General features: G+C 33.4%; 1 protein-coding gene across 1 annotated transcript in view; it reads right to left on the bottom strand.

Annotated features, from left to right (window-relative positions):
• The window catches only part of Cda5 (Chitin deacetylase-like 5), an 85,240-nt gene that overhangs the window by 16,432 nt on the left and 53,520 nt on the right, over positions 1–15,288 (bottom strand). Inside the window, exon 3 of the mRNA XM_077439168.1 lies at positions 381–585. Coding sequence (XP_077295294.1) covers positions 381–585 — 205 coding nt within the window. The remainder of the gene's footprint in view (positions 1–380; positions 586–15,288) is intronic.

Raw genomic sequence — 15,288 nt, 5'->3', positions numbered from 1 at the left:
ATTTCTTTATTTGAGGTACCAAAGCTCTACATATTAGTAAACCAACTTTTGAATTTTACAGCAGTGAACGATACAAATGAGCTACGTATATTTGTGAAAATTTGAGACTCCAATGAAAACATTCTTTATAGCAGCAAAATATACATATGTATTATAATCTGGGGGATCTAAATTAAGGTTCAGTTTCAAATAAAAGTATTAATGTTGCTTTGGAGAGTTTACAGATGAAGTGGCACAGGCAGATACAGTCATTTATGGATCAGAAACTTCAGAGGAACTGGTTCGATCTCACTTACATATATCGATTTCTTAAAAAGAGTACTTAAAACTTCATGTAATATAATACATTTGCATACATTCAAATAAAAATGTCGTCTTACCTGTACATGAGTCCTCCAGTACACGACTCGAGAAGAGCACCACCAAAAACGCACACATAGTAGAGTGTGCAATCTGTGGGATGAGGATAATATCCGAACTCTTCGGGACAATCAAAATTAATATCTCTTTTGATGTCAGCACCAACGGGTATACTCTTGATAGGCCCCGACCTCCTTCTTTCGGATCCCTGTCCCAACGCCAAGCCTGCAAAGAATAAACAATATAAGTTAATAATTTGATTTATCGATTACCTATCCAACGGTTTTCTATTGTATGGGTTTTTCGTGCGACATATCTTCCGGTCGATTCACATCATAATTGCTTAAGTATGCACAGCATGCATTATGCGGTCGCAGTCATAATGATAATAAGAAATTTATCAATTTTCTTCTTTCTCACGGAATAGCAACAGATGCGTTTTCACGCGATGAAATGCTACTGACTGAGTAGTTTCTCTTCGTAGATCGAAACGAAACCAAACGTACACATGACGTGTGTTAACACATAAATATACAATGTATGTATGAATGAGCTAAATACTACGTGACTCTTGCTAAAGTTCGGGTCAAATTTTCAAAATTTGTAAGTCAATATGTCACACGTCATCTAAACATCTAAATAAATTAATAAGTTCAAACAGTATTAAACAAGCACCCAATGTCAGAGCGCGCTTCTTGAGTATACCGTCGTATAAATATACATACTTCTTATGGAGTTAAAGAATTTTGCAAAAGCTATACATGTTGTGTGTTCAAATTTCTAGATCTTACTATTTTGAAATATATATGTATATGTAATATAAGTCTCTTCAATTAATATATGTATAATATTTAGTGAATGCAGGCACGCGTTGTAATACGCCCGAGTTGCTTATCTGCACGATGAAAACCCCAGAAAATCGACTAAAAATAGCATCTCCCACACTTTTATGTCTTTTGACAGAAAAGTAACAATATAAATCATCGTAAAGCAGAAAAACAAGTGGCATTAAGCTGCCATAGCCGCAATCAATCACACACGCAGCAATTGCGGAAGAACGTCGACATACTTTTGCAGAAGCGCCGACATTAAGAATTGTAGGAATGCTATCGAAAACGAGAGTCTAAGATAATTTGAATCAATTGAGAAACGTTTAAAGCCAATCAGTTTTTTTATATCTTTAAATATCTCCTACTTAATGGGCAAGCTTCTTAGAAATGTTACTGCAATATACGCCGATTCATTGTACACACAGCCTTTCCTTGTCATCGTTTCAAATTCGAGCAATGGTGACTGCATAAGAAATTGATGACTCAACACAATTCACATTTCAAGTGATGAGACGTCTCCGACAAGATTGAAGATCAAATCAAACAAAGGGCATTGTTAGTTAAAGCTTAAACGCCACAAATCTCATTTCAATAGCTTTACATTGCATAAGTATAAAATCTATTGATGTTTAATGATCTCCATATATTTTATTTGTATTGAACATTTAATTTTCTGTAGGTGAAATAAAATCGTAATACTAATCGTAAAATCATAAGACTTAAAATGTGAGCACCTATCGATTTTGAAAGTATAACTAATTCGTTCAGACAAAACACTATTATAATGTTAATGCTCAATTAGCAACACAACGACCCATAAAACGTTTAAATATTCAAAATCCGCATTCTATGCAGAGTTTTTAAAATTTTATTCACTCCTCTACCTCTCCAACTCGTTAAGAATGATTTACAATAAGAAAATTTCCACATATATATGTACATATATTACTTAAACCAACAGCATGGACTAGTGATTAGCATATAATGCTTTCAAACAAAGTGCTCATGGGTTCGATTCCCACTAGTTGCTGCTGGCCAGATCTTGGATATGTGACTCCAGATCGATCGTTTCCTACCAGAGTTTGGCAATTTATCTGATTTTCATTGAAATCGTTCCTAAAAATTGATATATCCTGTTATTCCTCGCAAAAATTCAAGCTATTCAGCATCTAAATTTTTCGCTGGTTTCTATAAATGCTACAAATTTCTCCATGGATATCTCTGTGGATGTTGATTGTATTTGCCTTGTATGTATAATGCTTACAATGTTTGACCATATACATTTATCGTATTTAGTGTAAAATATATAATAATTATATATTTATAATTGAAATTTCTTTGTCGGTTTAGTAGATTCGTCGCATTGGAGCAATCTGTAATGACGAGTGTACATGATTGATATGAAAAAATATGGATCTACCTCACGGCACTGAAAGTGAAAAGGTCGAAAAAGCAAATATCGGAATGCAAAGATCGAAAATCGAAAGATCTTAAGTCGAAAGATCAAAAAAAAAAGGGGGTGCATGGTAAACGGTACTATGTATATGTATATAATATATATATCAGTGGCATGTGGTGAAAGTATCTCTCTTTTGTCATACAGCCTTGTTTAATGTGCGCGCGCAGGATACGGGAGGAAAAGCCTGTTCCTCTTGTTCCTGTTGTATCCTGCTCGCTAAATTAAGTGGGGATGTACGACGGGGAGAGAGAGTTTTACCGCACGCCACCGATATATATATACTAACCGTTTTTCATATGTATGCATGGTAAACGAACATTTTCGACTTTTTCACTGTCGACGTTTTTACGGTCACCCAAAAAATATATATCATAAATTTCTTTATTACTTGATGGAATTCCTTCTTCCTAACAATTACATTATTATCCAATTATTTATATTCCTACATGAAAAAAACCACTTATTCTTATCAAAAAACTACTGAGCTGATTTATTTTCAAAAATGACATCTAAGCCCTACCATATATGTGTAGTACATGCAATATAATGTACATATACTTTGATACATATTAACCTATTCAACTTCATTCCAACACTTTTTCTCCCTAGAATTGTGCAACGATTCTTCGTCTGGCAGAAGGCAAATTCTAAAGACTGCGAACAAGACGCACGTTTTCGCATTTCTCAATCTTTTCATGCGCCTCGGTGAAAATATACGTGGAAAATTTTCACCAATGAAGAGGTCAAAAAGAAAAAAAAGTAAAAATACACGTCTCCCACACACACGTAACTCCATTATGACCGTCGACAAAATAACACCAGAATTAAGACCGAACGAGATCGTGCCCGAGGAAAATTGCGAGTTAGCATAAGCGCACGCGTGTTGCGACATTGGCCGGGTGGGTGGGTGGGTGTACACCTCGTCGTACACAGCTTTGTCCATCTATCTGTCCGTCTAACTTGGCAAAGTCCGTAAAATCGCACTCCCGTCACGGCTCGAACTTTCGACTTGTGCATGTTTGTGTATGTATATGGGTATATACGAGTGTATCTAACGCTTTCGCAATGTAACCGAGAGCTTTTTCACGATTTAGTTTTCGCGTCGTGCTCCACACTTAAGTGTGGGTTCTGCTCGCTCTTTACGAGCATCTTCTTCTATGTAATTCGGCTAATTTTTTGTGAACAATCCTTGCGCGGAAAATTAATCGGCATTGCGTCAATCCACATGGCAATTTCCTGCAGAGCAACGCAACGTCTAATCAAAGCTTAATGTGGTTCGTTATGTTGGTTATTATGGTAGTCTCGTTCGAAAACTGCTAACATAATAAACTTTTCGCTCTGGGTTAAAGTCTGACCGGTGACCACTAATGTGACCTATGAATCAGCATCATAATAAACATTTAAGCACTTCGAAACATGAACATAATTTACTAAAAATTTTTTACTTAAATAAAATTAGTAGGTACATAATGAAGAATCTAAAGAAATATACTGAATATTTCAGCCTTTTTTTAAATAAAAAGAAGGAGCGACTTAATAGCTTTTTGATCTTAAACAGAATACACAAGCACTGATATTTACGACATAAGCTTTTCACATTCATGAAGGATGTATGTAACTTTACTTTATTGACACCAATTTAAGGTAAGACTTTCACGTCTTAAATTAAACCTTTTGTACTATTTGTACTGAAGCACTAAGTTAAATCAAGTTTTACCTCCATGTCTTTACATATAATATATAGAACCTTCTTATTACCCAAGTCAGATCAAATTACAACAACTGCTATTATAGCAAAATTCGATCCATTGGATAAGTTTCAATAAACCTTCAATTGTACCTTTAATCGGCCATCAAACTTTGAGTGAATACTGTTTCGACTTCCATTCCAATGATTCAGATTTTTTTAAATTTAAAATTTAATTTGCCATGATTTCATTATGGGTTATACGGTTATACACCTGGGCAACACATAATATGGTATTCAACTTGTACAAATATAAATTTATAAATTCTATAAATTTTAAATCATATAAAAAAAAGTCGTGACATAATGGGTAGGGCGGTTTTAGCCAATTTTGATGAGGAAACAAAGAAATCAGATAAATTGGCAAACTCTGATTGAAAACGATTAACTTGGAGTCACAAATATCCAAGTCTGACCAGGAAAACTACAGAAATACGGGGAATAAATTCTTTTAAATCGAGGTCAGCCCACGGGATCGAACCCGGCTACCTCTCGGCGGTTAGCATTAAGGCAACCACCAAGCTATTCTGTTAGCTTTATGCTATTTTAACGTAAGCTTGTCATTTGCTTATTTTGTTAACATTTTTCTGAATTCTTATCAATCAAGATGAAATTACGGTTTATTTTTGAATATTATGGGGGCAATCATTCGGTTCAAAAAATAAAAATCGAGCATCTGAATTGGGATCAATAATTTCATCGAACCTAATTAAAACAACACTAAATTCATTCATATTGATAAAAAATCAATAGCTCGTCGATCCCGAATCATTCATATTTGTATTTACATTATGTATGAAAAATACTGGAACAAGCCTTGGCCTTCATGTTGTATTATATCATATGCATATTTATGTTTGAATAATGTGTGCTTCAAAAATACATAACTAGATTCGATTAAAATTATTTTAAGCAAGCAATCCAGAACAACAACTGTAGCACATGTCGCCAAGAGCGAATTTTAAACACGACTTAACACCATTGTAAATTGCAGCTTATGTAACAATATTGACAAGACATATCAAGGTTGGCGAAACGAAAATGTCATGGAATTATACCATCGATCGAGATAACGCGAAAGTCGTTAAAGAGATGAATGGATTCAAATTGCATACATGAAACATAGCGGATTTTTTCCACATCCTCAATTAATTCTAATACGTACGTATGTACGTGTGTAAAAACATATATACATTTTCAATTGGAAAAAGCCGTTATTTATCAGATCACTATCGAATCTCAGAATGTCCATAAGAAGTCAAAATAGAAATGCATCGATGACGGAACAATAGAGGGGTGAAAGTGACGATCTCCGAAATCGCATCGAAGAAAACAATGGATCGCACACATGTGTACATACATTAATACATACACGCACGAATGATAGAGATTAAATTTAATATCAATTTTCAGACAGTGCAAATTGCGAACGGAAACGCTTTTCATCCGGAACTTTAGATCCAATCCCGTTCCGCAAAAAGTGACAGTATACCCATCAGCTTCAGGTTTTACCATTTACATTACAATTTATCTTAATTGAACGCGTTGCCTCGCGCAATAATGGTTTTAATTGTTTCACGACGCGCGAATCACGACCGAATGAGTGTTTCGGTTCATTTTTGGATGTTGGCACTAGTCAGATGTGGGTCGATCTACAGCTCCAGATTGCAGTGGCCAAGGTTGTGGTGTCGTGTTCGTAAAATAAATATAATACTGTAGCATTTGAAATGTAACGATCGTGACAGGGAAATTCGACAAAGATGTATTGTTCGATCGTACCTGTGCGATGCACTTTAAAATCAGACGGTCGTAAACTTAGTAATGATCATAATTAATAAATGGTAATGTTGCTCTCGACTTGTTGGTCGAGGATATTGTGAAATTTGAAGTGGATAATATAATTGAAGTGTTGCCTGCAAAAAATGCATTAATTCGTTTCAAAACATTGTACTCAACGCTTTAACAAATCTTGTGAACGTAATAAGTATTTATATCACAAACAAAAAATGTATTAAAAATTGATATTAATTTACCTTTTTATACATATATTTCAACATTGTAAATTTAATGTCAACCTATGAATTTTAAATTAAATTTTGCGAGCCTTAATTACTTCCATTTATACTATCCAGCACTTCACATCAAGACTTCCTCACAGTATAGCACAACACTGCACGGAAAAGGCTAGTTATGTTCATACTATACAGCACCGATCGTTAGCGGCACGTTCATGCTTGTTTTGGACTAGTGCATGGCAAAATCGGCTTGTATATGACATTACAAAACGAGACGATACGGCGTAATATTGTCGTCAATATTGTCACAATATGACGTTTCAGAAAATATTCATATGTCCATGGCAGCACTTTAGTTAGTGCGAGTGCACTCGCCACATCATGCGTGAATCAGTGGCCAAAGAAAACCGACTCTGCTAAATACGTTTCGGTGACATGTAATGCTGTATAATATGAATATATCGTGTGGGTTGCTGCTGTTTCGATACATCACATACACATTACGGTACATATGAATGTTTCCATGTAAAATGTACTAAAGAATATTTTTCGTACTGCTGTTTGTGCCGATGCCAGATTTATCTATACTGGTATAAACAGACCTTTATTTTCATTACTAATTAAACTTCTGCTTTAATGATTTTGTTTCAATTGAATTAAAAAAAAAATACATAAAAACCAGTAGCGTGGACTAGTGGTTAGCATATTATGCTTTCGAGCGGAGTGGTAACGGTTCGATTCCCAATAGTAGCTGTTGGCCAGACCTTGATCTGTGACTCCAGGTCGATCATTTTCCTTCCGAGTTTACCAATTTTTCTGATTTTCATTGAAACGTTTCCAGTAAATTGGTTTTTCATCTCTAATCTCTCTTGCAAATCTCAAGTTATTCAGCGACTTGAGGTTCGCTAATTTCTATAATAAAATGCTGCATAATTTATCCATAGATGTTACTGTGGATGATATTTGTATGAATTCGCATTGTATAAAAATGCTTGTATTAATTGTATTATTGTATTGTTTCTGTATTAGTACACTCTGCGCTTTGAAGTGATCTGTAAAGGCGAGTGTACATATTCGATTGAAATAAAATAAATAAAAGTTTCTTTAATCTTTGAACATCTAAAACATATTTATTAACATTCCGAATACCGACATGGCTTATTTAATATTCACCCATAAAATCCAGAGACGCGATCGTTAATTTACAAACAAGGCCACACACACTTTCGCATAATATTGCAAATATAGCGACATGTCACGAAACTAAAGAGCTCCGACAAGGAAAGTCTTAAACAATGCGATACACGGAATTGCAATCTCGTTCAAAATTATTAGCATTATAAAATCTCGCAGTTTATTCTCAAAAGAAAACGGCATGCACTGCGTGTGCAAATAAAGCACACACGCCAGACAACGAACGAGCAAATTGTATCCTTTTACCACTTCCTTGATCGGTTTATTATAAAAGACATGTGCAAACAGCACTTGCAAACGAATGCTTTCTAAGTTTTTGTGTCAAGTATACGTTAGAATGCTTGACAGTCACGACTCGCCCTACGGTTCAAATCTGACAACAATTCTTCAGGTTAATTTAGTTTTTGAGACTTTTTTTGTTTGAAATAATCCAGCAAACGAAAGTGGCATCGACGTGTTGAGTGATGTCCAAGGTGCGATTTGGACTAATTCAATAACCGGTATAATTATTTATTTCGAAAACAAAACAACTAGGTCCGACAGGTGAATAGTTAGCGTTCAAGGGTTAACGATTCAAGCAATCAATCAAAGCTTTTACATTGAAAATTTTTCTTAATTCATAAGCAAAGTATCATACAATGGAATTATTATTATATTAAACTAAAATTATCAATGAACGTTTTTAAATTTATCTAGATATTTATGTATTATAAATTAGTTTTTTCATACACTAAGCATATTAAACAGCAATTAATTATTGCACGTCATTCGAACTTTACGGTTTTTTTTATGTAATGATCTATGTATGTACATTATCTTTACTCCAAATATGACAAATTAAACAAAAAATTACAATCAGATAAATCAAATCTTAATTTCGATTAAATAAAACTGCGTTTTAAGCTCCATTTGAGAAGCATTAAAACAATGTGGTAATAAACCGAGTACAAGAGAGAACGTAATACGCCCACAATTACAACTTATGTACCTTTGCCATTTTAATGCCGATTTTGCATCGCGATTGCACAATTTGCATTTTTAAATGCAATATTAAAAACTGTCACGTACGCAAAAATCATCTGTGATTAATTGACTATAAGGTATTCGGAAAAAATCGTACGATTTGAATATATTTTTTGGAATTTTCCACACCGAGGAATAAAACAAATAAAATTCCGCATTCGTGTAAAATTAGAATTTTAGTTTATTTTCTTCCATTGGATGTCATTTTATTTTATAAAACTGGATGTGCGCTATCATTTAATGACAGCAAATACAGAATATATTATATTAATGCAAAAGACAACCTTGAATACTTGTTTAATTAGCATTTTTAATACAAAAGAAATTAAAAACACACGCAAAGAACACGAGGTAACATAAAATTCTCATCTTATCTTTTTCTATGTAATATAAATTCTAACGATGCATTTTATGTGCTTTAATAAGATACGATTTTTTCAATAATGGATTTTTTATTTCGATTTAATTAACCTACCACTTCGTACAATAGAATTCCGTTTACAATTCAGTTCTGTGTGTTTATTTGCAAATTTGTTAGTTTAAAAAATAAAGTGTTGATTGAGTCATTAACTTTTAAACATAATCCGCCAAAATGGTAGTTAAAAGCTTTGTTTTTTTTATAATATAATAATGTATACTATTAAAACCTATGTGGGCTTACAATTTGCAATGACCAACGCTTTAGTGTAATTTTACTGGGTGTATTACGTGTCTGAGTAATACCCCATTAACATAATATTATGCATTCGACGCAAGCAATAATCGAGCCTTTCAAAATGTCAAGAAGGTCGACAATCCTTATCCTATGTTATTACCATTAAATATATTTCATTCATAGCCAAAGTTTCGCGTGTATAATTTGATTATTAATCTTTTTACACTGAGTTTTATACTATATACGAAATATAAAATTAAATGTAGACACCTATCAATTTATTCACAGTGTGACTAATCACGGCTTGTGTCCCAAAAACATTTTAAAAAATTAGTAGAAACCAAACGAAACCTTATTTCAATATATATTTAAGATGAAAAAAATTATGTTTTCAAGCAATATAATACATGCATACATATATTATATTATAAAAAAGTCCATGTATGTAATTTGAACAACGTAAAACTCAAATAAATGTATATACCTTTAACAAGTATTATTTAAATATTTTTTGGAACACTATAATTAGAGATATAAGTATGTATGAATATCATGAAAACTAGATTTATGCATACGTTAAAAGTTCATTTGTTGGCCGTTAACATCTCAAGAGATTTAGTTCAACGACACGTGACTTTTTTGCGTCGATTTCATTATGGAAATACCACACCCATCGATCGATACACGAATTGTTCTTGGCATTTGCGTCAAGTTTTTGCTTTAATTCAAAACCTGAAATCGCGATCGGAAGATACCACGCAATTTCCTACACAAGACTATTCTTCATCTGTATGCATTATATATTATATATAACAGCTCACCCACAACACACTGCCAAAGCTTAAAGTTTAAGGTTGAAGAAACTAATTGCGAACGAAACGTTATTAAATATCTGACAAGGCAAAATCTGAACAAAAGAACACGACGAGTAGGAAGCGACGACACTTTCAATACCGCGAAATACAATTAATCTAGAACAGGATCAACTAAATAGGATACAATTTATATTGCGATGATAAAATTACTGTAATGGGGGGGGTTTCATGTCGTAGTCGCCCACTCACGTTTAACCCTTAAATGATAATAATCGCCGTGGTATGGTTCACCATTACCACAAATCAACTGAAAGCATGCACGTAGGAAGGACAAGGACTCTCGAGATGATTTACAATTTTACAAAAGGCTATGAAACCCACGTCGATGGCCCTCGGCCTGTTGTTGAACCGCCCACTACAGATCTATTTCTAATACCTAATATTTTCTAATACGTATTTTATATTTTGGATATTTTTCAATACCTTCACCTTTGATCAGATAATTTTTGACATTTACTATATATTTTTTTCATATATGCCATCAGATGATCGGCCCCGTCTAGAACATTTCACATTATAATTTAAAATCATTTACCACTCGAATTAGTACATTTCGATATAGCAAAAAATATTTACATAAAAAATACCAATCCTTATAAACGTGGGAAAGTGAAAAATTAGAGTTTATATTTAAAATAAAAGTAGAAAATTAGAAATTATTAGAAAAAAGCTCATAATACGCTCATAAAAAGCTCATTGCGGAAAAAATGTGTAAAAAAAGTATATTTTTTACTTTTAAAATTCGCTAGATAATTTTAAGTATAAATCCGAATTAATAGGAAAAAACATCTGACAAATGATTCCAATACTCACTCTCGACATAGCAATACTATATTTTTGATTAAAGAATGCAAAAGCCAAAAATCTGTAAAAATTGTTCATTTTTTTTATCTCTCATATTTCTTAAACGAGAGCAAGCAAACAAAAATCATTGTCATATTTGAATTCAATTGATCAAACTTAGTAATCTCCGCTCCGGTAATTTTTTTTTTGCTCATTGCTATTGGCCGGCTGATTATTTCCAAGTGTCCTTATATTATGGGTATAATTAGGATACTCGTCATAATTTTTCAGATTAGTTCAGCAACTACATAGTCACGGTTAATCAGTTCGTCCAAATTTTTATTGTATTACACTATTTTAGAAATACTCGAAACCATTGAAGAAATGAATTTTTTCCAAAGATTTTCGATTCATGATCCCACTGCTCCATTGAACTATCGCTGTAGTTCCATATCAGTGTGCATGAAATAAAAGGCAAAAAGACAAAGAGCAAAAGCTCACGCTGTTAAATTGTGAAACAATCGAGTAATTGCAATCATGAGACCACCAATGCCACGTAACAAAGTGGAATGGACGAAATTGTCCATTCTGTTACAATTGTCCAAATAATTAACGTTCGCAATTGTGGTGATTGTTCAATGTCATATACATATAATAATAAACCATTATACGGCAAAACTTTCGCGCCATTTTGCACTTTTTCACAATGGGAACGCTTTAAAGTTTTACGCATCGAACCGCCCATAATCAAGCTAATTGCAAATACGTTATTATATAAAGTGATTCTTTAATTCGTCAGAAAATATTATATTGTTATTTGAATAAACGCAATTTTTTCGGCAACGTGTGCGCCGCTGATTAAATTAATTAATTATTTTTAAACATTTCCGCAATATTGTTTGTTCACGTTCGCATGAAAAGCATATCAGAAATATTTCAACACGCATTATATGCCATATGAACAAATGCACACTGTTAAAATTTCGCTAATTTAATGATTGATTATACAGATATGTATGTATATGCCTACATTTGTTATGTATACACTTGAGGCTCTATTTCTGTCAGATAACTGCGTATGTAGGTATCATTATAATCAATTACAACATCGCCTAAGGAATTATAACTAAATATATTTAAGAACCAAACCACACAGAAGAAAAATACCGTCAGAAAGTATAGTATTTTGGAAAAAAACAAATCATTCAATTAAAATATCTTTTATTTTCAATTTTATTCACTAGCTTTGGACGAATCAAGTCTCGAAAATTGAATTTGAAAATTTCCCTGAACCAATTGAAATTGATTTTCTCCATTATTTGACACGCTCCATTGTTTATACAATTTATGACAGTTTATGATTCGAATGTCTGTTTTATCGGCTTTTACTGCCCTTTCACTATTCTCAGAACGTCAGTTCTATAATATTAATGATTTTTCGTTCGACAAGTGCCTTTCAAGTTTTAAACGATACACGTTTCGCTAATTTGTTACGAAACGGAACGATTTGTTATATTTTGCTACCATTTATTTTTTTTAGAAAAACGTTCCAACCATCCATTATCCTAGACTCAAAGTCAAAGTTGCCATTGCCATCCTACAGGTCTTGTCCTTGATATACCGAACTTCCCACCTCTTTGTTTTTAGCAAAACCCCCGCAGGCAACGGTTTATCGCCGACAACAAAAGCGAATAACAGTCGAGCGTCCGTTGAACTCTGAAGTGCAATGGTACTACCGAACCAGATGATCTTTTACGGTCATCTAAATATAATCGAGTGGGTGGACAAACGTCTTATCATCTCGTTCGTCTCCGTGTACGCATTTTTCACGGCGGAAAACTCGTATTATTATATTTCGAAGGCCTCGGCGCAAATCCGGGTTCGCTTGGAGTCTCCGAAACCGGCTTTTGTCGCTAAATTCTATTATTCAGAACCAGGCGGTAAAGTTCTAGGCGCACCTCGATGTTATCGTTTCGACAAAAGCTTGGCATTTACAAGTATATCAGTATTCATTCGGCGAGACTGTTATAAATCTCATTTTAAGGACACGTTTCGTTGTTTGTGTCGTAATTATATACATACATAATACACACACAGGTCAAATTCTTGCGTTTGATCTAAATCCCGCGTTAAATATTAAACTAGTTTTACGTAGACATTTTGCGAGCGGATTTATTATTATATTATGAAATGATTAATGATGTGCTCGATATTTTCGTTTGTGAGTTATATCTTTATATTGTAATAGCAGTTATAATTATTACTCAAATATCGCCTTGATGTCGACGCTGATGGTTACGCCCATACGAATTTATCTCGTATTAAAATTGGGATCAAATACGTGATCAATTTGTATCAACGGTAATTATTGGATATTTAAAAGCTTTATTATATTGCAACCGTTATTTTATCGCCAGAATGCTACGATAATGTACTGTACTTCTTGATGAGTACATTGTGTTATACATTTTCGGTTTTGCAATAGAAAACATACCTAATAACAAGTATATGGTTTGGAAATCCATTTATTTTCAATCTCATGAAGCATCCACTAACAAATATGTACATACATCATAGCTCTAAGTTCAATTGGATAATCGATTTTTATTTTCTACTTATAATAAATAAATCACATTCAGTGACTTTCTATCTAAACGTTTACGTTCACACACTACCGGAAGCCATTTTTATGCAAAAACGCTCTCAATAAAGTATTATATTAGTTAGTTTATTATATTACAACTGGGAATTGAATAACAATAAACAATATAAAAGTAAGCTTAGAGTAATAACTACGTTTCAGCATTATTGTAAAATATTTCCATGCTTCCATTACCAATAAAATAATTACATTTTATTATTACTTCAATTGTTAATATGATTTTTAATACAAAAATAGAAAATAGTTTGTTTGAAAAATGACTAAAGTGAATTCAAATAAATTAATATTTTTTATTATATTTTACCATGATGCCATTACGGGTGCACCTTAGCGACATATATAGTGATTAAACTTGTGCGTATATAAGTTTAAAGATTATAAATTTGAAATAATATTCAAAAAGTGGTAACAAATAGTAGGTAGGATGGTTTTGGAACCGTTGCAACGTTGAAATCAGATAAATTAGCAAAATCTGATAGGAAACGATTGACTTGAAGTAACAAATAGCCAAGTCCGACCAGCAGCACTGCAGAAATATTCTGAATACATTCTTTGCAAGCGAGATCAGCCCGGGGCTTGAATCCGAGATCCTCTCGATGGTTAGCTTTAACGCAACGACCGAGCTATACACATATTAATATCATATAAGATGCTATCGATAATGTGGAATTCATTTTGTTTTGGCTCATTTTTTTTTTGAATATGAACCCAGACTTTTCGACTACAATCTTAGCCGACCGTACTATTACGTATTTCATTTTGAAAATCATCGGGTTTCTCTGGTTGGCCTTATGTAATATTTATAAAGAAAAATGTGGACAATACCTCCATAAATATTTCCATACTTTCGCTACCGACGACGACCGCGACGTGGGGAAATATTACGCAAGCGAACAAGGCTTAACCTCAGGTCTGTCCTTATGCATTAACATTAATCCATTTGTCGAGTTTTGTAATCCAATTTGACTTCGGACGTGGACAGCGCGATTTAACCCATTGTCGCCGGTCGCTGATTGCACCTCGTGCTTAATTCAACCTCGGGCATACGAATCACGCCAGTCCTCAAACTGTGGGCAAGGAGACCCCCAAGACGTGACCCGCTTGCGGCCTGATTGATTGTTGAGAGTATGTTGATTTCAAAACCGAACGAAAAGCAGCCGACAGTCTAGAGCGAAATTGTGTATCACTGAACGAACGGCGGATCATTTGATCTAATTGAATTTGTAATTGCGATATTAAATTCGATGATAAAACCGGCACGTGTTCTATCGTCAAAGTTCTATTTGAATGAATGTCTCTTTTAAATATCACCCGCAGACATTTGAACGTCGGCCTAAATCCTGTCCAAAGGAGGCTGATTAAGCGAATCAAACATATTAAAATTTAAAACGATTCAATTGATCCTAATAAAAAAATGATAATTAAATTCACGCGTGTAAAGCACTTTTAATTGATTTATCTTATACGATTTAAACTTAGCCTTAAGGCTACATAATTATACGTACATATTGGTATCATTGAGTGTATTATATTACATTTGTCCGGTCGAATTTCTCATTTAGACGCCAGCAAACAATATTGCAGAATCGATAAAAAATTTCCAAATTGTTTAAAAATTAATAATAATACATAGATATATTCAAAATGAACATTTCCTGAATTAAAATTTTGCAAACATGCGATTT

The sequence above is a fragment of the Arctopsyche grandis genome, chromosome 10 (assembly GCF_051622035.1).
Source record: "Arctopsyche grandis isolate Sample6627 chromosome 10, ASM5162203v2, whole genome shotgun sequence".
NCBI classification, from domain to species: Eukaryota; Metazoa; Arthropoda; class Insecta; order Trichoptera; family Hydropsychidae; genus Arctopsyche; species Arctopsyche grandis.
This window is presented reverse-complemented; position numbering and strand designations above follow the sequence as displayed.